The 24,095-nt window shown below is 33.4% G+C and overlaps 1 protein-coding gene across 1 annotated transcript in view; it reads left to right on the forward strand.

Annotated features, from left to right (window-relative positions):
* The first annotated feature begins 633 nt into the window (after positions 1–633).
* Positions 634–24,095, forward strand: part of LOC147076937 (uncharacterized) — a 37,332-nt gene continuing 13,870 nt past the window's right edge. Inside the window, exon 1 of the mRNA XM_085941394.1 lies at positions 634–810. Coding sequence (XP_085797520.1) covers positions 676–810 — 135 coding nt within the window. The 5' untranslated portion in view covers positions 634–675. The remainder of the gene's footprint in view (positions 811–24,095) is intronic.

The following is a 24,095-nucleotide window of genomic DNA, read 5'->3' on the forward strand; positions in this document are numbered from 1 at the left end:
CAGGCCGTGGACGATTGTTGTTGTTGATTTTACAGAAAATTTGACTGTCATTTCGCATCTTCTCATCTAAAAGATTCGTCGACCAGGCCCTCGCTCCAATCCTGTTAGCACTTTACAATTCTGCCAAGCTCTTCCACCTACCCACCGCAAGGGCACCTTTCAATTCGTCGACATTCTCAAATATATATCCGCAATTCCCAGACGGTCAAGTTGTTCTTTCCACGAGACTGAGTGATAATTTTTCCGATTTTACGAACAGGAACGGCGCTCCGGTCCATTTCGAGCCCTGGTTGAAGATTTAGAGGTAACTTGGCATCACGTCATTTAACGCAGTTTTACGTGATCATTACCTTATCATTAAAAAATATATATTATTACCTACCTACTTATTACGTTTGGCTGTCTTCATAAAATTAATGATGAAGAATCTGTTCACAGCTATTTATATTTTTTTTATAATTAAAAGGCTGTTTTGATTCATCAATGATTTATTATTCTGTTTGAGGTAGGTAGGAGTGGTGTCGATATCATATCGGAATAAAAGTAACGATCCAAGTATTGGTGAAAAAGTATTGACAAATCTAGACAGCCCTAGTAAGTGTTAAACGTCACGGATGAGAGCAATAAAATTATACCTAGGCCATTGATAATATATTTTTGATTTAAACACGTAAAATGGATGTCAAACGTGAATCAGATGAAGGCAGATCTGTGGCAGAACCGCGGCATTGGTTTGAGGTACCCTTGGAGTCTCCAAATAGTCCAGACGTTAAGAAAGCGAATCCCGACAATGAAAGATGCATATTTGAGGTTAGTTTTACTGAACTGGTAATAGATTAAAAAAAAGCCCATCTAATGGCTGTTACTTAAATTTACGAATGTTTGGGTGAAAAAAAAACAGCTCCACTATTTATAACGGGTTAAAATCATTTTACATTGCTGAAGTATGCCTACTTCATCGCATCTATTCGATACACAAGCTGCTATCGAGGGTAGTTTATCATATTTATCTAGGTATTGAGTCTTATAATTAATTGTTAGAATAAATAAGCCTTCAAAACTGTATCTCGCTCTAAAAGTTAACACAGCTAAGAGAGGTGTTGTTAAAACATAACACTTTTTGACAGTTCAGACGGTTGACATAATGGAAACTTGTAGGTAGGTACGTAGTATGCAGTTTGACGAATCACACTTCACAGGGAAACGTTGTATAGGAAAAACATGGCCGTTTAGACCGTCCAACCTCTTTGGGTCGTATAGTAAATAGGTTCTGACTTAATTCATGTCTAAATAAAACACGGCTCTTGTCGGTTTACACTTTCCAGGAAGCCAGCAGCAAACAAATTTTGAAAATAGCCGATATATTAGGTTATAAATTGTTACGTATTCATTCTTGAATTTTGCTAAAATCAGCCATGACAATTGAATTTAATAGGTACCTTCATATTGAATCTAATAAAATTGGAAACCGTATAGTATAGGTACTGTCACCTCTTTCCGATAGTAAGCTCACGGCGAACTGTGTCACGGTGAAATATTTTATGTATCTACTCTACCTAACCTAACCCAATTAACCGCCTCAATAGGTACTTACATAAATATGATAAAATACCCTCGATAGGAATCTTGTGTATAGAATAGATGCGCACAAGTTTTTTACAGTCTAGATCTACCAATCAGTCAATTTAAATTAAATGTAAATACATATGCAGCCATCTTGTACTTCTTAAAAGTATTTTTTATTACTGGGTACAATGGCCATTTCGAATACGAAACATGTTTGATTTGTGCCAGTGCTAAGGCAGTCTTCGCACGAAACATATTACATATATGTCCCTAAATTATAATTTTCTATGAATATTCTGACCGGGTTAATAATAAGTGTGTATAATAGCCGTCTCTCACATCTAAACTCGCTCGTCTGCCGCACAGCCATAAATCAAACCTTATAGGAACGTCGATCCGATGTCGCATTAGAAGACCGCGCACATCTACTTAGCGACAATCTTATGTAACCTATTGAAACGTATATATTATATTTGGATGCGGCGACCGGCGAGCAGGTATAGGAATGACCAATTCGTAGTTGTTCGTATGCATTCTGTCGTCTTCGACTCGCAGTCCGAGAGGCGTGCGATCTGTTGATAGCAGCACTAGAATTTTTTTTTTTCAAACTAAAAAGACGCATTCGACCAATCAACGTATGTTTGTGAATAACGATGACGTCACATTGACGTATTCAACACGTTGGAGACGAGACGAGTTTTGATGTGCGAGCCGGCCAACGGTCACAGTGAAACCGGCAAACCAGCAATCCTTAGCATTGCTTTGGGGTGACTTATTATAAAGGGCGACGAATTAAGGAACGATTATAGGTACTTTTGAGAAATACTTATATATTGTTTTTATTTTTAGAATCCTCCAGTCAGCGAGATATTTATCAAATCTGAGAATATTTTTCAACTTGTTGAAGAATTCTTTGAAGATTCGAAGCGCGAGCAATGTTGTAAATTCGAAAAAATCCTGCCAAGAATTTCATTTGCTTTTGAAATCAACACCAGATATACCTACTAAAATTGTTCTTCGGAAAATATAACATCAGATAAATTTTTATGTGTGTACTTTTCATTAATAAATAAAATAATATGTACTATTAAAAAATATGTAGGAACTCAAGTTTTATATGTGCCTACTCAAACATACCTACCGATAATCTTAAAATAAATAAATGAAATAGGTAACCTAATATGACATGAAAAAACATAACTATCTTGTCAATTTCCTTGTGTGAAAGTGTGAGGCGCCTGAAATCGATAAGTACCTACCTTTTTTAGGTGTCCCGATTTTGGGGAAAAAAATAAATGGTCACGTTATGTATAACGTTAGGTCACATGAAATCACCCAATGGTTTATACTGGAAAAAAGCCATTTAAATGTGATGCATTCAATTACTAACGGGTATTCCCAGGTAGCATGAAATAAATAAATTGACTTATTCTGGTGAAAACACTTATATCGTCGCCTTAAGATAGGTTTATCGAAAACGATATTATGTGAAATGTAAAGGAGAGGACAAAAACGTTCATTACCTTATATTTCAATGCTTGTATATCAGCTTTCATATTTATTTATTTTACAAAGTGTGAGATAAATTATATTTGAATATATTGATTAATCTAGCGATATTACTTATTTTATTCAAAATAGTTGGTATTTATTTAACAGCCGATTCTGAATTTTAGTTACGATTGTTGTTATCCATGAAATATTAAAATGAGTTGAATTTAATATTATATACTTCAGGAAGTATTTTAATTGTCGGTCATGTAAATACGTTTAAATACCAACGGAGTTTTGTCGGAGGAAAATTGCAACTCCCGATCTTGTGCATACGGACCCCCCAAAATTTCTCTCTGGATCCGGAGTTGATGCTGAGTTTAGTCCTGTCAAGCCCCTGGTGTCAAGTAGTCTTTTGAAATAGTCACACAGAGTATAAATATAAGACCAGCTGACTAATATACTGGAGGGCGATGATCCGTTATTTTCGTACCCTAGAGGGGCCGTTTGCTGAAGGCAGACAGTTCTGTCGGTGTTAGTACCTAATCAAAAAGTGATCGGGAAAAAACCGAAGACTCACCTGCTTTTCAGAAGCATCTTAGTACAGGTGAACTATTGGAAATTTTGGAATAAAAATAATCATCACCGTCGAAACGCCAATTACAATACCATGGATTGTCTTCATTGGATAGGAAAGGGAAAGAGCCATCGATGTGCTTATTGTAGTATGGCTAGAGAGCCAAAACGCACATCTTATTTTTGTAAGAAATATAATCTACAGCTTTGCATTATTATAATTTGAATAATATCACATAAATAGATGTAATCTTTTTTAAATTGAATTGTAACTTGTGATTAAATATAATATAATATGTACAACCATTATTTATTTGTTATATTCGAAAAGAAATATATTAAATAAATCAACAAAAACACCTGTTTTTCCAAAATTCTGATAAATATTGTTAACTTATTTTTATATTAAAATTGTTTTTAGATAGATACCATAATATATATATATATATATATAATATAGATCATATACTTTTATAATATAATAGAGATCGGTTTAAAATGAAGAAAAAATGCTTTGCCCTATAACGGGTTTACATAAAATGACACGTCCTGATGAAAATCCCTAATGAATGCAATGTGCGTTTCATATAGATCCTCACAACTTAGTTATCCTAAAATACATACTGGTGACAAGTCTTACGTATAAAATGTATCCTCATATATCATAACGTCTCTGTTCTGGCAGAACACACTAACTGGAGAATACTAGTTTTGAGTAATTTGACTTTGAAGTTATTAAAATGTTTGAAATAATAGTCTATCATGTGAGTTTATTAAGTAATCGTAAAAAGGATGACTTAAAAATAAAGACTGTTTATTTATTAAGAAGGTTGCCAGACGGTAATGTTTGAAATAAGGAACATTTTGGTACTAACTCAATATGTCATTTTTTCGAATTAGTGTTTTCTGCCAGAACAGTGACGAAATATGTTTGCGATTTAGTAGGTTTACAATGCAGTGTAGGTATACTTTATTGATGCATGCGACTTAGGTGACCGATGAATAACCTTTTAAATGCATTGTGTAGGTATTCATATAGATGACGCCGCTTTGAATGACTACCTTTATGCTGCAATCTGATTTAATCCTAATGATTTTGTCACCTTTGAATGAAGCTGCTATGTAGGTATGTATTGATCATTATCAGCACCATAGCCACCACATGGGGGGGGGGGCTGACAGGACTCTTGCTTAGGGGCCGGCGAGGCGAGACGACACGACACGACAAGATAAATGAGATAAACACATATCAAAAATTTGCTTGAATAGTAAAAAAAAAATCGCTATTTTCCTTCAGAAATATTATTATTCAAAGTTATGTGGTTGTACGATACAATTTTCAATTTTGTATCGACATCTCCATAATTCAAATGGGTGTATTAAAATATACAATAAAACACTAAACATACACATTAATTTAACCGCGTACCTACACCATTTGGAAACCGCTACTGCAGAGCATCACATTGCCTTTATCCTTAGCGATAGGTAGGGGGGCCCGCCAAAGATCTTAGCCTGGGGGCCGCATCACGATGTGGGGCCCATGATCAGCACTGTAATAATTCTGGTTGTGATGTAGTAATTATTGGAATTTCCTACTGGAATAAATAAGAAGTAAGTCGTGTTTCCTGCCAAAGTATCGTCTGGCGTCAAAACAACATGGTACCTACTGTAGTAATGGATGTTTCCCAGCTATTTCCTGTTTCCTATTCGAATAAATTAAAACTATGTCTCGTGTCTTGCCAAACTATCAAACATCTGGCGAATAGTAATCATGTTTTATTTACACCTGAATTATTGTTATTTTACTGTAGATATTAAGCAAAATTAATTGTTTCGTAAATGTATCTATGTATGCATGCATTTGTATATTTTCAAGATTCCTTATTAAAACAATTTTATGCACGTATTTTGTGATTATTTTAGCTCCATGTTTTTCCTATCATTTTATTTATGAATATAGAAATTAAATGAATAAACAAACTAGCATATTAAAACCTGATCACTACCAGGCCCACACACCATTAGCACTTTACAATTCTGCCAAGCTCTTCCATCCTACCCACCGCAAGGGCACCTTTCAATTCGTCGACATTCTCAAAGAATATATCCCCAATTCCCAGCTGTTGGTACTCAGTCGTTCATATTTAGGGTATTGTACGGCTATATTATATTGTACAAGGATGGGTTAACTTGGAAAAGTGACTAAACTAATGAAGTTGTGACAAACCTATTTGTAAATATTTTCTAAATAATAAATGTATGAGATTAACTTAAACACGTGTCAAGAATATATCATTCTGAGCTTGTCTTTCGTCTTACAACTGCTCTTGATTTATGCACTGACGCTCATTCAATATTGGTGTAGGTATTTGATGATTGCAACACACTATTGCACGACTATAATATTGTGTGTTTCCTTTTCGAAGGATAGGTACTCACACATTCAAAACCCTACTCTTCTAAAGATAGTGTATTGAAATACCTATATCCTGAAATAATTTTGAGGCCCCTGTGTTAAAAAATGAACAATCTAAGTTTCCCATGGACCTATTCAATAACTGAAATAATAACTAATAATAAGTAAGGTCGTCAGAATATTATGAGTGATGTTTGGCAATTTCAAATCAATATTGATAAAAAGGTTTTGGAATTTGACAGTTTGATGATAAAATAAATTAATGGTACCTACCTAAGTGTTTTTGTCACAGAATTATGCGATCCAATAAAAAAAAGTCTTTTAGCAAAATTTATAGTGTTGTTATATTGATAATAAGTTCATCATTTATTTTCTTTTGGTGGCAGCCATAACAACAAAATGGCGGTTCGCGTCTAGTTTGAAGATTTGTTTACAAAGGTACCTAACTGGACATCATGAGTTTTACGAGATCATTACCATATCCTTAAAAAATATATTAATACTTATTACTTTTGGCTGTCTACATAAACTTGACGAGGAAGAATCGCTTCACAGCTATTTATATTTAAATTTTGTTATAATTAAATGCCAGTTTTGATTCGGCAATGATTTATTAATCTGTTTGAGGTAGGAGTGGGATACCGATATCATATCGAAATAAAAGTAACGATCCCAGTATCGGTCAAAAAGTATTGGTAAATCTCGAAAGCCCTATTAAGTCTTAAGCGTCACGGAAGAAAGTAATATAATCCATTGACAATATATTTCCGATTTAAACACGTAAAATGGATGTCAAACGCGAATCAGATGAAGGCAAATCAGTGGCAGAACCGAAGCATTGGTTTGAGGTATCCACAGAGTCTCCAAACAGCCCAGACGTTAAGAAAGAGAATCCCGACAAGGACAGATGCATATTTGAGGTTAGTTTTACTGAACTATAGGTAATATATCAAATGAAAAAGCCCATCTAATGGATGTAACTTAAATTTACGTATGTTTGGGTGAAAAAAAACAGCTCCACTATTTATAATGGGTTAAAATCATTTTACATTGCTGTGAGTATACCTACTTCATCGCATCTATTCGATACACAAGCTGCTATCAAGGGTAGTTTATCATATGTATGTTTTTTTTTTTTTTTTTTCTTTATTTGGAAGCAATTGAGCTCTTCTCTGAATGGAAGGCTATTCAGCTAAGAGTGGTGTTGTTAAAACATAGCACTTTTTGACAGTTCAGACGGTTGACTTAATGGAAACTTGTAGCTACGTAGTATGCAGTTCGACGTATCACACTTCGCAGTGAAATGTTGTATAGGAAATATATGGCAGTTTAGACCGTCCAACCTCTTTGGGTCGTATATTACGTCGGTTCTGACATAAAATTCATATCTAAATAAAACACGGCTCTTGTCGGTTTACACTTTACAGGAAGCCAGCAGCAAAAAAAGATATGTCCCTAAATTATAATTTTCTATGAATATTCTGACCGGGTTAATAATAAGTGTGTATAATACAGATACACTCATATAAACTAGTTAATCATATAAGACGTCTCTCACATCTAAACGCGCTTCGTCTGCCGCACAGCCATAAATCAAACCTTATAGGAACGTCGATCCGATGTTGCATTAGAAGACCGCGCACATCAACCTAGCGACAATCGCACGTAACCTCTTGAAAGGTATAGATATTTGGATGCGGCGACCGGCGAGCAGGTATAGGAATGACCAATTCGTAGTAGTTCGTATGCGTTCTGTCATAGGATTGCTTTGGGGATTGCTTTGGGGTGACATATCGTCGATATACGATTGGTTTGCCGAATACCTATCCGTTTTTGTCAAATCGACCTTTGAATGCAGAATGATTTTTTGTATCTATATGGACCAGAACCATTATTTTCTTTAAATTGCTTTGTAATGAAAACAGCATTCATATTATGTAAAAACAACAATTAAAATACCTTAATGTATTTAAATATAGGATAATCAAATTTGTTTTTCGTCTCCTGAACATTTGACATTTGGTCTATTCGAAAAAGCAATCCTACAGCGACGATATTATTAAGGGCGACGAATGGCGGAACGATTATAGGTACCTACTTTTGAGAAACGCCTTCTTTGACATATTGTTTTTATTTTTAGAATCCTCCAGTCATCGAGATATATATCAAATCTGAGAATATTTTTCAACTAGCTGATGAATTCTTTGAAGATTCGAAGCGCGAAATCATTAATGATAAAATCATTAATAACCCCAAACCTGAAAGGTAAACCCCAAACCCCAAACCTTCTTGCTCATTATGAATTAATAACCTTTTTGAAAATTTAAGCTCACATTAACTTGATCGTTGTATTCGTTATTTGATAATAAAATATATTTTTTTCAGGACCTTCCAGTCGAGTCGTATATCAAATCTGAAGTACCTGAAATCAAAGAAGAGGATTTTAATGACTCAACATATCAGTTCAGCAATGAAAACCCCCAACCTGGATGTTCTTACACAGTATCACCAATCAATCAAGTAGGTGTTTTTTTTACCTCTGCCAGTGGCTTTTATGGTGTGTCGCCGCCAAAAGTTTGTATGTTGATAATTTAGGTATTTAAGAATTATTAACGGATAACGTGTTTATATATAATAACTATTAATTTATTATAGATTAGCGTTGTGCTTGATTTTAGAGGGCATGTCAAACTTCAAATTGAAATTACTCCGTTTATTATGATTTCGAGACATACCAATAAATACCATAAAATCAAATAATTTAGGTGAATAAAATGTTTGTCTTCCTCGTTGTGGTAACAGAAGTCTAATAACTAAAGGCGGCATTTTGTATCTGCACCTCACTAGCAGAACCTATCTGGCATGGAGCGCATTTAGGCGCTTCCTCCAATTGCGTGTGCAATCATACCCCTAAAATTAAATTTCATGAATAGGTGGTAGGTAGGTACTTACCTAATTCACCGATGATCATACGTCATACCTAAATAAAAAAGGGCATCTGAACTTCATAATTTTTCCGTTATTTTTTGTAATAAACCAAAAACATACTATTAATTTTCAAAAGTGATAACAACCCGTACCTACTATATTTTTTTGTGCCGAAATACCGCGAAATGCTATAATATCTTGGACCGCTTACTATAATTGGCATGGCAAAAAGATGGCAATACTGGAAAAGATCTTTCCTTGTCAATTGTATATAGGTAGGTAGGCAGCCAATAGTAAAAGATTGATTGATATTTTAAAAAGGAATGACAAACGTAAATCATCGATAAATGACGTGTATGTTTGGTATGTAAACGACTTAACTTAAGGGGACGCTCTACAGAATTGCCCTTGAGAATTGAAAATATGATTTTTTTACATGTGGTCCGGAATTGTTGCTCTACTTGTAATATTCAAATTAACACGTTAATTACAAAATTAATTAAAAGGGCCCCTTAGCATTGGGTTAATTAAATTTAAGTCATAAACACTGCCGAAGTAAATAAAGTATGGGGTGACCAAAAAATGATATCTTCTAATATACGTAAATGTTACTAAATTCAATTTGTTAATCAGCTGTTTGGTGGGAAGTATTGCAACCAATATGATGGATAGCCACGATATAAACTTAATAATATATTAATAACGTTTTAACCTGAAATTGTCCGAGAACTAAACATACGAAGGATGTTGAAATACACATCTACCTACATTTTTATTTCATGTGGTATCCAAAAAACATTATTAATGAATAGTATTTATTTTGAAACATAATTATTAAAAAAATAGGTACATATTGTTTAATTCTAATGCATATTTTAAAAAAAACGTGGAATATAGTGATGCCTGTTTATTATAAAAAGAAAGTGACTTTTTATTAGTTACCCGATTGGTTTAAATTTAGTCTGACACTTTTCAAACAAGTAACGCAACTTTACTTTACTTTTAGTCGGTAGGTACAATAAATATTGTATTTTGTTGGTAAGTAAAGCCAATGCAAGAAATAATTTATACTTATAAAAAATGATTATTGACGTGGAGTCACCCACAGATTATTTTTTTTATTCAAAGCTAGCGGGTCACTGAGAACATAAAAAAGGTAACGACAAAAGCGTATTCACGCCAGGGCTGTCGAAGACGTCTTACTTATTCTTATGATAAGTGTTTTTAATTGTGTGCAATTTGTCTCTCGCGTAAGGCTATCTGATATTATAAAAGTCACACAATACAACAGCGTTTAATTTAAAACTATAACGAAATTAACTTTTAAATGATTTACAGATTTTCCTATGTTATATCAACTTAATAGCAATTTTAATGATACAAGATACATATTACGATATACTCAAAATACACATCATCAGATAATATGTGAAATATTTTGATAAGCAAAAAATTAAGAATAATACAAAAATAACATAACATAATCAGCTAGTCTTTTCGTACTTATTTTAGATGAATGTTGTATGGCGTTTGACGATTGGAAATATGTAATTATACCATCTGTACAGTAAGCTATTTTTAACTTTAAACTTGTAACTCTTTAAAACGTACCATTAGATTGATATTATTTTAACAGCCCTGTATTCCTTCGGCCGGCATCAGGTTACGTCGCGTACATTTTATGTTTGAAGTTAATAATACTAAAAATAATAATGATTATTCATTCGACCGAAAATTGTAATTAATAAATATTGCGTTTCTTAAAATAATCCCCTATGGTTAGAGGTTTTTGATGTTAGACTGAATTAAAATGACGTCCTTTCAACGCTGAGGTTACTTTCCGACTAAACTATGAATGACCTTTCCTGTTCAGCTCAGTCTTTAGGCTTGAAACCAGAAGTGAGCCGCCATTTTGTTGCTATAGTTCGCAGCAAAAGAAAAAAATAATTAACTTGTTATCAGTAAAACCACACTAATTTTTGCGGAAATACTTTATTATTTGAATTTTTGTAAACAATAATTTTGCTAAGAAACGATGGCAACACTGCCGAGTGGTGTGCAAATGCATAATATTATCTATGGAACGTAAGGTCTATCTATGATTTTATTTTCAGTTGGTAACTATGTCTATGTTTCTGCTTACTGCATGAAAAAAAATAATCATTTCCGTGTAAAATAGGTAAATAAAATGGATGTCAAAGTCGATCCAGATGTAAGCGAAGCAGACGCGGAAAGGGAGAATAGATGCAATGTGGCCGGAGAGCGCCCAAACAGTCCGGACGCCAGCATTTATATAAAACAAGAGATTCCCGACACTGATAGTCTCGTATTTCAGGTTAGTTTTGTCCAATACCTACTTATATCGAATTATGATGGGATTCAAAGGAAAGTTGCTCTACTGTAGGCGCGTCCAATAGTTGTGGAATCGATTTTAGTCGACCTCGCCATAAGCCCGTAAAATTGTGTCTTGAAAATGTAACATCCTTATTTTTACGTGTTTTAACGGCCCACATGCTCAGGGTACGTGAAATGGAGCTTTTATGCTATTTTCAAAGCATGTTCCTGGACATTCCTTAAACGTTGTAGATAATCTATATACATAATTTTGATGCCTTATTATTAAAACTGTATTTTGCTTTGAAAACCTTTATTGAGCTATTTCTCATATATTATGTTAATTTTCCCCTGAAATTCAAGATTTAATCTATTCAATTTGACAGACGTCCATCATCACTGTCTGGAATCTAAATTTACTTACTTTTGTACCACTGTAACCGCTGGTGAAGGACATTCTGATTGACTTAAAACCACATTCCTTGATACTTTAAAGCATTTTATGAGCATATTTGCGACGGAAACAACATTAAAAACTCCGTGAGAGCGGTCCACGGACAAAAATACTCTTCGTGCATCTAATAAACGTCTTGACAGTCGTTTTTCTCTGTTGTCTTCCTCATACGCGGCTTTCTCTTCTGGTTGTCAATCGCTTCCCAGCTGAATTCGGTTGAAAACTATAGGGCTACCTTCTGATCGTATGTCTCACATTTTTGAGGCAAAATAATGTCATAATGTCATCTCCGAAGGGCGGGGAGGGTAGCAGAGGTTTATTTACAATTATTGTAAGTATAGGCTGTTATCATATGGGTTCAAAGTTTTGTCACAAAGAATCGAAATAAGACACTTACACGGTCAAATACGGGCAACCAACTAGTCTCTAACTACGTACTGGGGTTACATCTCTTTTTACTCAGCGTTGGCGGCTTCTTTACCTGCATGTTCGGTGTTTCACGGCATCTCTTAGAATTTTGTTAAACCTAGAGATTTTTTTGCTGGGCGATATTATTATTTTAAGCTATACATTGAAAAGTACATCAAATACAATAATCCTAATTCTCTTTACATGTTATTTTTTTAAATTATTATTAACTTGAACTGAAATTTATTGCATTTTTTGAATTTAGTTTACTTCAATAGTTAATATTTAAGGATTTTACAATTAAAATGGCTTTAATTCTATTATGTTTCGAAATCATGTTATAGGGTTATTCCTTTTTTGAATTTTGATATGTCCTCTAACATCAGACAAAATCATAAAATCTTTGTGCTTTATTTGCATGTTCTATATTCAGGTGACCTCTATTTTGTTTCTAGCATAGGTACATGCATGTATAATATATATACACGTAATCCATTGTTAACTCTAAATACCTAATTTAGCGACTTATCTACCTACTTTTGGCAGCAACACACGATATATGACTCTCTTGCTTTAAGTTTTAAAACAAATCCTTAGATACTTACTGGTTAGGTACAGCTGGCTTTTATGCTGATTGGCTTTGGAATTTAGTTATATATTACCGATACTGATTTTAGGCTCGAATTTGATTTTATATACTATTAAAATGATAGATAGATTTTAGTAAGCTTGCTTCTAGAATTAATTTGTATGGAAGATACATATGATGATACACGTTGTAAAAGAGCAATTATAACGTTGGTTTTGTGCTTTAAATTGCTGCCTTGTAGTACACTCTGTTGATATTTTTATGAGTCAGTTCAATAATGATTCCAGCATGTGTGGCGATCTTAAATTTACTGTCCCAATTAGGCGAAGTAAATTACGATTATTTTGTTGGTTTGGTTTTGGTTCCTAGAGATTTGGCCTTGATAACCTGCTGCGCCAAATATACGGTTGCCCCTTTAATATTTATGTACGTATTTGCAGGAGTTTATAATATTTAATATATTTTATTTTTTTATCAAAATTTCTTTAAGAGCCATTTTGTGTGTAAGGGGGAAACGAATCAAGTGTGTCTGAAAAATAATATAATATTATCATCACATAAATGAATGATTTCCGCATATATACCCATTTGGGCGGATAAGCAAATGAACTGCTTTTTGAATTCTAATTTGTTTGAACATTACTATTTGTTTTAGATTCGTCATTATAAGTGGTTGGTAAACGGGATAATGCGAGTAGAGGGATCAAATGATATAAATCCTGAGACTTTAAATACACTATTGGACGATCAGAACTGGCTCGATATACAAAAACCCATGACTCAAAAAGCGTATTTTACATCATGGAACAATCATGGTAGACATAGGTTTAAGATAGTTACAGGATCCTCAATCTGCAGTGCGACCTTTTAGGCATTTGCACTTGACAGTGCAACTATCTTCCGCAAAGTTCAAATTATATTTCCCTTAGCACGATGTGGGTGGCTCGCGACTTTCACCATTTCACTTTGCCGACATTCTATTATCAAAGTTTTCTAGTGTAACGTTTGGTCTCAAGTCTTAAAATGGTGTTATTTTATAATTATTATAATATCGACGCACCAACTGATTACTTTTTGAAAATGGTTGTATTTTTAGTTTGTCCCCGGAAACTCAGTAACGACCAGCATTGCAAGTCTCAAATCGTTGTCGGAGAATACTGATATCCAAGATCCGTGGGAAGACCTACAGATCGACGAACATGCTATTAAGAAAGATGTCCTGGAATACAATGAAAGGTTTAGAGATATAAACGTAATCTCTCGCACTGCTAGAAGTGATATTTTTCAATCAAATGTAAAAACCCCTGAACTATTATTAGAGGCTGTTATAGAATTGGAGAAAAAATCGTTTTATAAAAAAAATTTCGTGTGTAGTATATGTTTTGATTTTTTTCAATCGTTCGACCAAATGAAACTTCACAAATCATTACATGAAAACACATTGGCGAAAATGAGTAATTCCGAATCAAGACTGTTTAAATGTGTTAAAAGTAATTACTCATGGAAACGATTTTGTCAGACGAAGAGTCAAAAAATGACCCATTCAGTTGAAAAAAAGTTTAAATGTGACAAGTGCAATTACTCGTGTGCACAATCAGGTATCATGAAATTGCATAAAATGACTCATTCTGGTGAAAAGCCATTCAAGTGTGAGGAATGCAATTACTCATGTGCGAGGTCATTTAACATGAAATTGCATCAAATGACTCATTCTGGTGAAAAGCCATTCAAGTGTGAGGAGTGCAATTACTCGTGTGCACAATCAGGTAACATGAAATTGCATAAAATGACTCATTCTGGTGATAAGCCATTCAAGTGTGAAGAATACAATTACTTATGTGCAAAGTCAGGTAGCATGAAATTGCATAAAATGACTCAATCTGGTGAAAAGCCATTCAATTGTGAAGAATGCAATTACTCATGTGCAAAGTCAGGTAGCATGAAATTGCATAAAATGACTCATTCTGGTGATAAGCCATTCAAGTGTGAGGAGTGCAACTACTCGTGTGTACATGTTAGTAACATGAAGGTACATAAAATGAAACATTCTGGTGAAAAGCCATTCAAGTGTGAACTATGTAATTACTCATGTGCGACGTCAGCAAGCATTAAATTGCATAAAATGAAACATTCTGGTGAAAAGCCATTCAAGTGTGAAATTTGTAATTACTCATGTGCGTCGTCAGCAAGCATTAAATTGCATCAAATGAGACATTCTGGTGAAAAGCCATTAAAGTGTGACGAGTGCAATTACTCCTGTGTACATGTAGCTAACATGAAGGTACATAAAATGAAACATTCTGGTGAAAAGCCATTCAAGTGTGAACTATGTAATTACTCATGTGCGACGTCAGCAAGCATTAAATTGCATCAAATGATACATTCTGGTGAAAAGCCATTAAAGTGTGACGAGTGCAATTACTCCTGTAGACATGTAGGTAACATGAAGGTACATAAAATGAAACATTCTGGTGAAAAGCCATTCAAGTGTGAACTATGTAATTACTCATGTTCGACGTCAACAAGCATTAAATTGCATCAAATGATACATTCTGGTGAAAAGCCATTAAAGTGTGACGAGTGCAATTACTCCTGTGCACATGTAGGTAACATGAAGGCACATAAAATGAAACATTCTGGTGAAAAGCCATTCAAGTGTGAACTATGTACTTACTCATGTGCGACGTCAGCAAGCATTAAATTGCATCAAATGATACATTCTGGTGTAAAGCCATTAAAGTGTGACGAGTGCAATTACTCATGTGCGAGGTCAGACAGCATGAAATTCCACAAAATGACTCATTCCGGTGAAAAGCCATTCAAATGTGAAGTGTGTAGTTTTTCATGTGTAAAGTCAAGTAACATGAAATTGCATAAAATGACTCATTCTGGTGAAAAACCATTCATGTGTGAGCAATGTAATTACTCATGTGTGTCGTTAGGCAGTATGAAATTCCATAAAATGACTCATTCTGGTGAAAAGCCATTCAAGTGTGAGGAATGCAATTACTCAAGTGCAAGGTCAAATCGCATGAAATTGCATAAAATTACTCATTCTGGTGAAAAGCCATTTAAGTGTGAGGAATGCAATTTCTCATGTGCAAGGTCAAATCAGCTTAAATTGCATAAAATGACTCATTCTGGAGAAAAGCCATTTAAATGTGAGGAATGCGAGTACTCACGTATACACGTATGTAACATGAATGCACATAAATGAAACATTCTGGTGAAGAGCCATTCAAATGTCAGGAATGCCATTACTCTAGTTCAAGGTCAAGTGACATGAGAGTACATAAACTTACTCATTCTGGAGAAAAGCCATTAAAATGTGAGCTATGTAATTACGCATTTGTGTCGTCGGGTAGCCTTAAATTGCATAAAATGACTCATTCTTGTGAAAAGCCTTTCAAGTGTGAGGAATGCAATTCCTCATGTGTACAGGTAGTTGACATAAAGGTACATAAAATGACTCATTCTGGTGAAAAGGCATCCAAGTGTGAGATATACAATACCTTATGTGTGTCGTCACGTACCATGAAATTACACAATATGACTCATTTAGGTAAAAAGCCTATTAAATGCTAGGTAATTATTTTAATTATGTAATATATTTTCGAATTTACTTCGTCTAGAAAATATTTTGTAGCCATTCTTACCTACTGGGAGCTGTATATTTTTTGTATTGCACATACATATTTAGCCGTTATATTGGTATGTAATATTTTTTTTAAAATGTCTTAAAAATAAAAAAATTTAAATTAAAAGAAAGTCATTTAGTTGAATTGTACCTACCTACTTTTTACTATTTCAAATTGCCTTTGTGAAACTTTTTAATTTTAATATGTTTATGTCACGTACTTATTCTTATTCTATAATAAACAAAAAAAAATCATTATCAAAAAATGTTACTTTTCCTGGAGACAATTAGTTATTCCCTACATATCATGCAAATTATTTGTTTCAAAGGTAACTAATCTTTTATATTTATGTAAGTGCCCTAATAATTCTTAATAATTTTAATATTAATGACCATATTTTGATTCAGAAAGATATTATTAAACCCTTAAAAGGTAAATATAAGATAATTTGAAATAACAATAACATATTTTTTTAATAATATCAATAGCATAAATTAAAAAAACCCAGCGGAATTAAGTACCGGCCTTTACCTAACTAATGCCTGCATTACCTGTGTCTCCAAATTCCATGTTTGTAGAAAACCCACCATTACCCACCAACCTATTTATTAAATGTAAAAATAAAATAAAAATATTTTTAAACTATATTATTCATAATCTAATTAGGTATATTAGATATTTTATAGCATTTAATTCAGTAAACTAAATCCGACAAACAAAAGTCGCGAAGTCTTAGCTTACTTATTTTCCCACATAAATATTTATTACCTATATTCTGTTGTTCCTGCTACTTTTTATATGCAAATAATAGGAAACGTGGAATTTCTGAAATTTATTGCAAAAACGTATTATAAAAATAACAGTATTTCTACAAGATACGAGGGTGGGTCAATAAGTCCTTAGAAAAGCCGACAGGTGGCGCGACTAGTACTGTAAGCGGTTTGTTTTCATGCAGCGGCACTACCGATTCAGTATGCTGCGAAGTTTCAATCAGATTGGTCGGGTTTTTGTGTGTTTCTCGTACATTTAAAATAAAAATTGCTCGTTTACAAAAAATGGAGAAAATTGAGTTTAGAGCTGTTATTAAACATTTTAATATAAAAGGGTTAACAGCAAAGGAAATAAAAAATGAGTTGGATTTAGTTCACGGCACATCTGCTCCTTCACTTGCAACTATTTATAACTGGTTAAATGAATTTAAACGTGGTCGTACATCAACAAAGGATGAACCACGCTCAGGACGTCCTGTAGAGGTGACTACACCAGAAATGATCAATAAAATCCACGATATGGTGTTAAGTGACCGAAGATTAAAGTTGAGTGAGATAATTGAGGTTACAGGGATCTCAAAAGGTAGCGTCATTTCTATTTTACATGACAAATTGGGCATGAAAAAAATTTCTACAAGATGGGTGCCGCGTTTGCTCACAGTCGACAATAAACGCAATAGGGTGGTGGCCTCTAAAGCCCTGTTGTCGCTCATGCAACGCAATCCGGATGAATTTTTTCGTCGCTTTGTGACTGTAGATGAAACATGGATACACTACTATACTCCCGAGACGAAAGAACAGTCAAAGCAGTGGATTGCGAAAGGCGAACCATGTCCAAAGAAGGCGAAAATCGTAAAATCAGCTGGTAAGGTTATGGCTACTGTATTTTGGGATGCACGTGGAATTATTTTCGTTGACTATTTGGAAAAAGGAAAAACAATAACAGGGGATTATTATGCATCTTTATTGGACCAGCTAAAAAACAAATTGGAAGAAAAACGGCCTCATTTAAACAGGAAAAAAATCCTCTTTCATCAGGACAATGCCCGTGTTCACACATGTTTACGATCAATGGCTAAAATTGAAGAATTGAAGTTCGAATTGGTCGACCACCCACCGTATTCGCCAGATTTAGCCCCCAGTGACTTTTTCCTTTTCCCAACCTTAAAAAAATGGCTAAGTGGACAACGTTTTTTTTCAAATGAAGAAGTCGTCGATCGGACAAATGCTTATTTTGAGGACCTTCCGAAAACTTATTTTTCTGACGGTTTAAAAAAAATTGAGAAACGTCTAACCAAGTGTATTGAGCTCCAAGGAGATTATGTTGAGAAATAAAAAAAAAAAAAAAAAACTGTTTTAATGCTTTTTTCTAAGGAATTATTGACCCACCCTCGTAGCACAGCATTGTTATATAATTATGTATCGTTATTACAACTAAGTTAATCTACAAATTAATTAACATATTTGAATTAAAATTCATTATCAATCATATTAACCTTTCCCTTACCATGGCAAAAAAATTACCCGCGTTCCCATGCAGTCCACTCAGTGGACCGATAGAAAATTGGCATTTTAGGGCATTTTAAAAGCTAATTGATTGCTTCAAAAGGTAAAGTATGTTTTTAAATACTGTTTAGTCATCGTTTAACATTTTATTCTGTGTATATTACATGCAATTATCTTATAATCGTGTATAATATCGGACATCGATAAAAGTACGTCATATCTAAGCCACGGCGTGTCTCGGTCTGTTTTAAATGGAACAACCAACATACGCTGCCATTTCACGGAGAGTGGGGGTGGCTAATTCATCCGAAGCGAACGAGGGATGTTATTAGGTAGGATAACATCTGTGTGGACTTGCGTTATCACGTTCACCACATAAAATAATAGTTATAATTTTGCAATATCGATTCCCTATATAATTTTAAAACACTGTGATCTTATTGTATCATGTTATTAAGTATTTTTAAAAATCGTATTTTAAAACACATTAAAATAATATACTTAATAAGAACAATTAAACAAGAAAAATACTCCGATTGATCGTATAGTTTCCACTAAATATATTTTAATATCATGTTTCTTATGCTGAAATAATACACATTAATAAATATAAATCACTACGCTACTTGAACTTATACGCACGTATTAAGTCTGTACCTCTAAGACTATAGATATATCTTACTTACTTTTAGATAATTTCCCTAGTATAACCTAGTATATAAAAAAATACTTATAATTTTGCAATATCGATTCCCTGATTATAATCTATAATATAAAAATCAATATTTGTTAGTTTGTTTGTTCGTATTTTATGCGCTGCCATACCGTTCATCCGATTGCGATAAAACTTTGTCAACTTATTGCTTGCACTTGCGCGCAGATTATAGACTATATCTTATACATAAAAATGAAAGTCTGTCTGTCTGTCTGACCTATGCGTTCTATACCATTCATCCGATTGCGATGAAATTTTGGTGAATTGACGTGTGCACTACGGGTGCGAGTCATGGACGCTAAATGTGAAAGCAGCTAAAATGGTGGATTGCTTTGAGAGAAAAATCCTTAGGCGGATATACGGACCCATGAATGATGATGGGGAGTGGAGAATTAGGTACAACACGGAACTATACCGCTTATACCAAGATTCAAAACTCTCCAACTTCATAAAACTCCAGAGGCTAAACTGGGCAGGCCATGTTTAGCGCATGCCTGAGTCACGGATACCGAAGAAGATCCTCGAAGGAAACCCAGGAGGGAAAAGGCCAGTGGGAAAGCCACGCACACGATGGGGTGATAATGTTACAAAAGATGCCAACCAGATACTAAAAATCAGGAACTGGAAAAGACGTGCGGAGGACCGTTCCGGCTGGAGGACAGCGGTGGAGGAGGCCAGGGCTCGACTTGAGCTGTAGCGCCATCGAATAAGAAGAAGATGTGTGCACACCCGCAAAGGTTTCTGAATTAGAAAAACTATCTTCTTCTTCTTCATTATATCTTCTTTTATTCATATGGTTCCTATACCATTCATCGGATGGCGATGAAACCTTCGCCAGTTGTTGTGGCAATACCCGCAAAGGTTTCTGAATTAGTACAACCATCTTCTTCTTCTTCGTCGTCTTCATTCTATATTCTTTTATTCGTATGATTCCTATAACATTCGTCCGATTGCAATAAAACTTTCGTCAGTTGTTGTGCCCAAACCTGCGAAGGTTTCTGAATTAGTACAACAATTTTCTTCAACCTTTTCTTCTATTCTATCTTCTTCTATTCGTATGCGTTCTTATACCATTCATCCGATTGCGATGAAATGTTGATCAGTTGTTGTGCGCATGCCCGCAAAGATAACTGAATTAGAAAAACCATCTTCGTTATATCTTCTTTTATTCGCATGGTTCCTATACCATTCATCGGATTGCAATGAAACTTTCGTCAGTTGTTGTGCCCACACCTGCAAAGGTTTCTGAATTAGTACAACCATTTTTTTCCTCTTTTATTCGTATGCGTTCTTATACCATTCATCCGATTGCGATGAAATTTTGATCAGTTGTTGTGCGCATGCCCGCAAAGACTTCTGAACTAGAAAAATCATCTTCTTCTTCATTATATCTTCTTTTATTCATATGGTTCCTATACCATTCATCCGATTGCGATAAAACCTTCGTTAGTTGTTGTGATAACACCCGAAAAGGTTTCTTAATTAGAACAACCATTTTCTTTTTCTCCTTCATTTTATCTTCATTTATTTATATAGTTCCTATACCATTCATCCGATAGCGATGAAATTTTGGTGAGTTGTTATGTGCACACCCGCAAAGGTTTCTGAATCAGAAAAACTATCTCTTCTTCTTCATTATATCTTCTTTTATTCATATGGTTCCTATACCATTCATCGGATTGCGATGAAACCTTCGTCAGTTGTTGTGCTAACACACGCAAAGGTTTCTGAATTAGTACAACCATCTTATTCTTCTTCATCGTCTTTATTCTATATTCTTTTATTCGTATGATTCCTATACCATTCGTCCGATTGCAATGAAACTTTCGACAATTGTTGTGCCCACACGTACAAAGATTTCTGAATTAGTACAACAATATTTTTCCTCTTCTTCTATTCGTATGCGTTCCTATTCCATTCGTCCGATTTCAATAAAACTTTCGTCAGTAATTGTGCCAACACCCGCAAAGGTTTCTAAATTAGTACAATTATCTTCTTCTTCTTCTTCTATTCGTACGCGTTCTTATAACATTCATCAGATTGCGATGAAATTTTTCTCAGTTGTTGTTCGCACACCTGGGATGGTTAGTATTATATAAAATACAAAGTTTGTTGTTTGTTTGTTCCATCCAATTTTGAATTTTTTACTACATATTAATACTATTAATAACGTTTGCATATTTTGAATTCTATTTTAATTTACTGTTCTTTTGTTTGACCTTTACTCCTATTAGAATTACTTTCATATTGTCATATTGTATTACACAGATATTTTAATATTAAAAAGATAATTTCATTATTATTTTTTAAATATCTAAGGTAAATGTATCCACTAAGCGACCCTGTGCAAAGCCGTGTATCTCACCTATAATATAGTTTGAAAACACTGATCTTATTGTATCATGTAATTAAGTATTCCTAAAAATCGGATTTCAAAACACGTTAAATATTTATATTAGAATAATTAAAAACAAAAATAATCCAATCTTATAGTTTCCACTAAAATTATTTAATGTTATGTTTATTATGCTGAAATAATTACACATTATAAAAATTAAATCACTATGCTATGTGTACCTATACGCATGTAGTAAGTCTATAATATACCCACCTTTCGAGAATTTCATAACAAGAGGTTTTCTAGTCTATGTTAAAATAAATATATTGTATCTCCATAAAAATGTACTTTCATACATATTATATATTGCCAAACTGGTAGGTGCGCAGTGTTGCGAAGGGAGGCACGAAAAGTTTTACACAAATAAAGCCACGTCATGATTGCAGTTTGCAAATAAAGTTTATAAAACAGCCGCTAGTTATAAACTACATATAAACAGTCCTAAAAAACGTTGTTTGTAAACCTGTCTGAAGATAATATGTAGACTAATTTTTTAATACCTCACTTCTATACTATTGTTGAGTGTGCTGGCTATCTCGTGAAAAAATGATATACAAGGATCAAATCATAATATTGAAATTTGAGGCAAATTTGTTTACGAATGATAACTGTTGTTAAACTTGTCTATTTAGTTAAAATTTAAAAAAAAAAGTGAATAAATCAATGCAAGGACCACTAATGCATTGACTGATTTAAAAAGACAAAGTAAAGGCATACATAAAAAATTGGAGCTTTGGAAATCAAAATTTAAAAAAAAATCGTCATGTTTCCACTTTTAAATGATTTTGCGCCAGATATATTGAAGCAAACAAAATCTTTTTACTGAGCGCTTTGATAGTTTGCTAATGCACTTTCCCCATTATTTATTTCACAAATTTACTCTAATAGTAAAAACAATCATTTGATTTCAAAAATATGATATATTAAATATGTAGGTAGTTGTACGTTTGATGTGATACCTATATCATGATTGATATATGTAATGATAACTCCCGTGTATGTGTATAATTTAGGAAACACTACATTATAGTACCACACTGCCCTTAACCTCAGAGATAGGTAGGTGGGCCCGATAAATATCCTGGCCTAGGGGCTCGCTTTTCGCAAAATCTTTTTTACACATCCATCGCATGAAAAACAAATTAATTTAAAAATGAATAAATATAATATAAGTAGTAAAAGCTTGTTTATTATTTATATATTTAAGTTTTCTTCATTTTTGTATTAGTGCCTACATTTTTGACTATTTAAAAAGGTGTCTGAGTTATTTAATGAAATAAAGGGGGGAGGCGCCAAGTTTCGATTTTTTTAAAAAAGGAGGCGTAATAACATTATGTTTGGAAATCACTGATGTATTTGATAGGGACCGTAATTTAATACTTGTGTATTTTTGTAGATACTAAACATTATACTTACCTACATATAATAAAACAATCTTTAGATTTACTTAGGTGGAAGATAACGGTGTGAAAGACCCCTTACTTCAAAAATTGTACTGAATTCCACACCACCGTGGAGGTACAGTTAAATTGCGGGTTTTTTTAAATCTGTGGTTTTCCCATTACGCCTATTTCATTGTACTACGTTTTAACTTAATTTTCTAAGCATAACATATTATACAAACTACAAATGAATATATCTACATAATATTATCTAATTAAAATTTAAATGGTGACTCATAACTTTATATTATAATATAAAACAACCGAAATAATAAAACTACCTATTATTATATTTCTAAGAAAAATACTTACTTTCTGAAATGCAAAATATTAAGAATAACATTACCTACATAATAGGTATATACAAAATACATAAAAACATTTTATACATGTGATAGAGGTATTTTTTGCAATTTACATTAAATTTAGTCAATACCATTATGTACGGCCTATATCCAAAATGGTATACCAACGTAAAATGAATTGATTTTACAGACATGGGGTGCAGAGAAATAATATTATATTATGTTTATACCTACATCAAATTGAGTATGATAACATTTTTATAATAAAATAATATTATTTCGTACTTATGACATTAAAAGCAAAATTAATAATTAGTAGGTAATCTTAAATGTATTGGTCCTACCTAACTAAAATTCACTGATTTCAGGGACATAATAACATGGAGTTAATGTTATAGTCTAATAACTACATGTAAATGCAACAGTTTCAATATAATTAATTATTTAGACATGTACCTACCTACTCACTAATATTATTTTGTATAAAATAAAAAAGATAAAAATAAATATCAGTAAGCAATTATTCATTAGACGTAACCAACTGAAAGAAAGCATA

This window comes from Rhyacophila brunnea, unplaced genomic scaffold, assembly GCF_057557595.1.
Source record: "Rhyacophila brunnea isolate RB1 unplaced genomic scaffold, BYU_Rbru_1.0 scaffold_13, whole genome shotgun sequence".
In the NCBI taxonomy this organism is placed as follows: domain Eukaryota; kingdom Metazoa; phylum Arthropoda; class Insecta; order Trichoptera; family Rhyacophilidae; genus Rhyacophila; species Rhyacophila brunnea.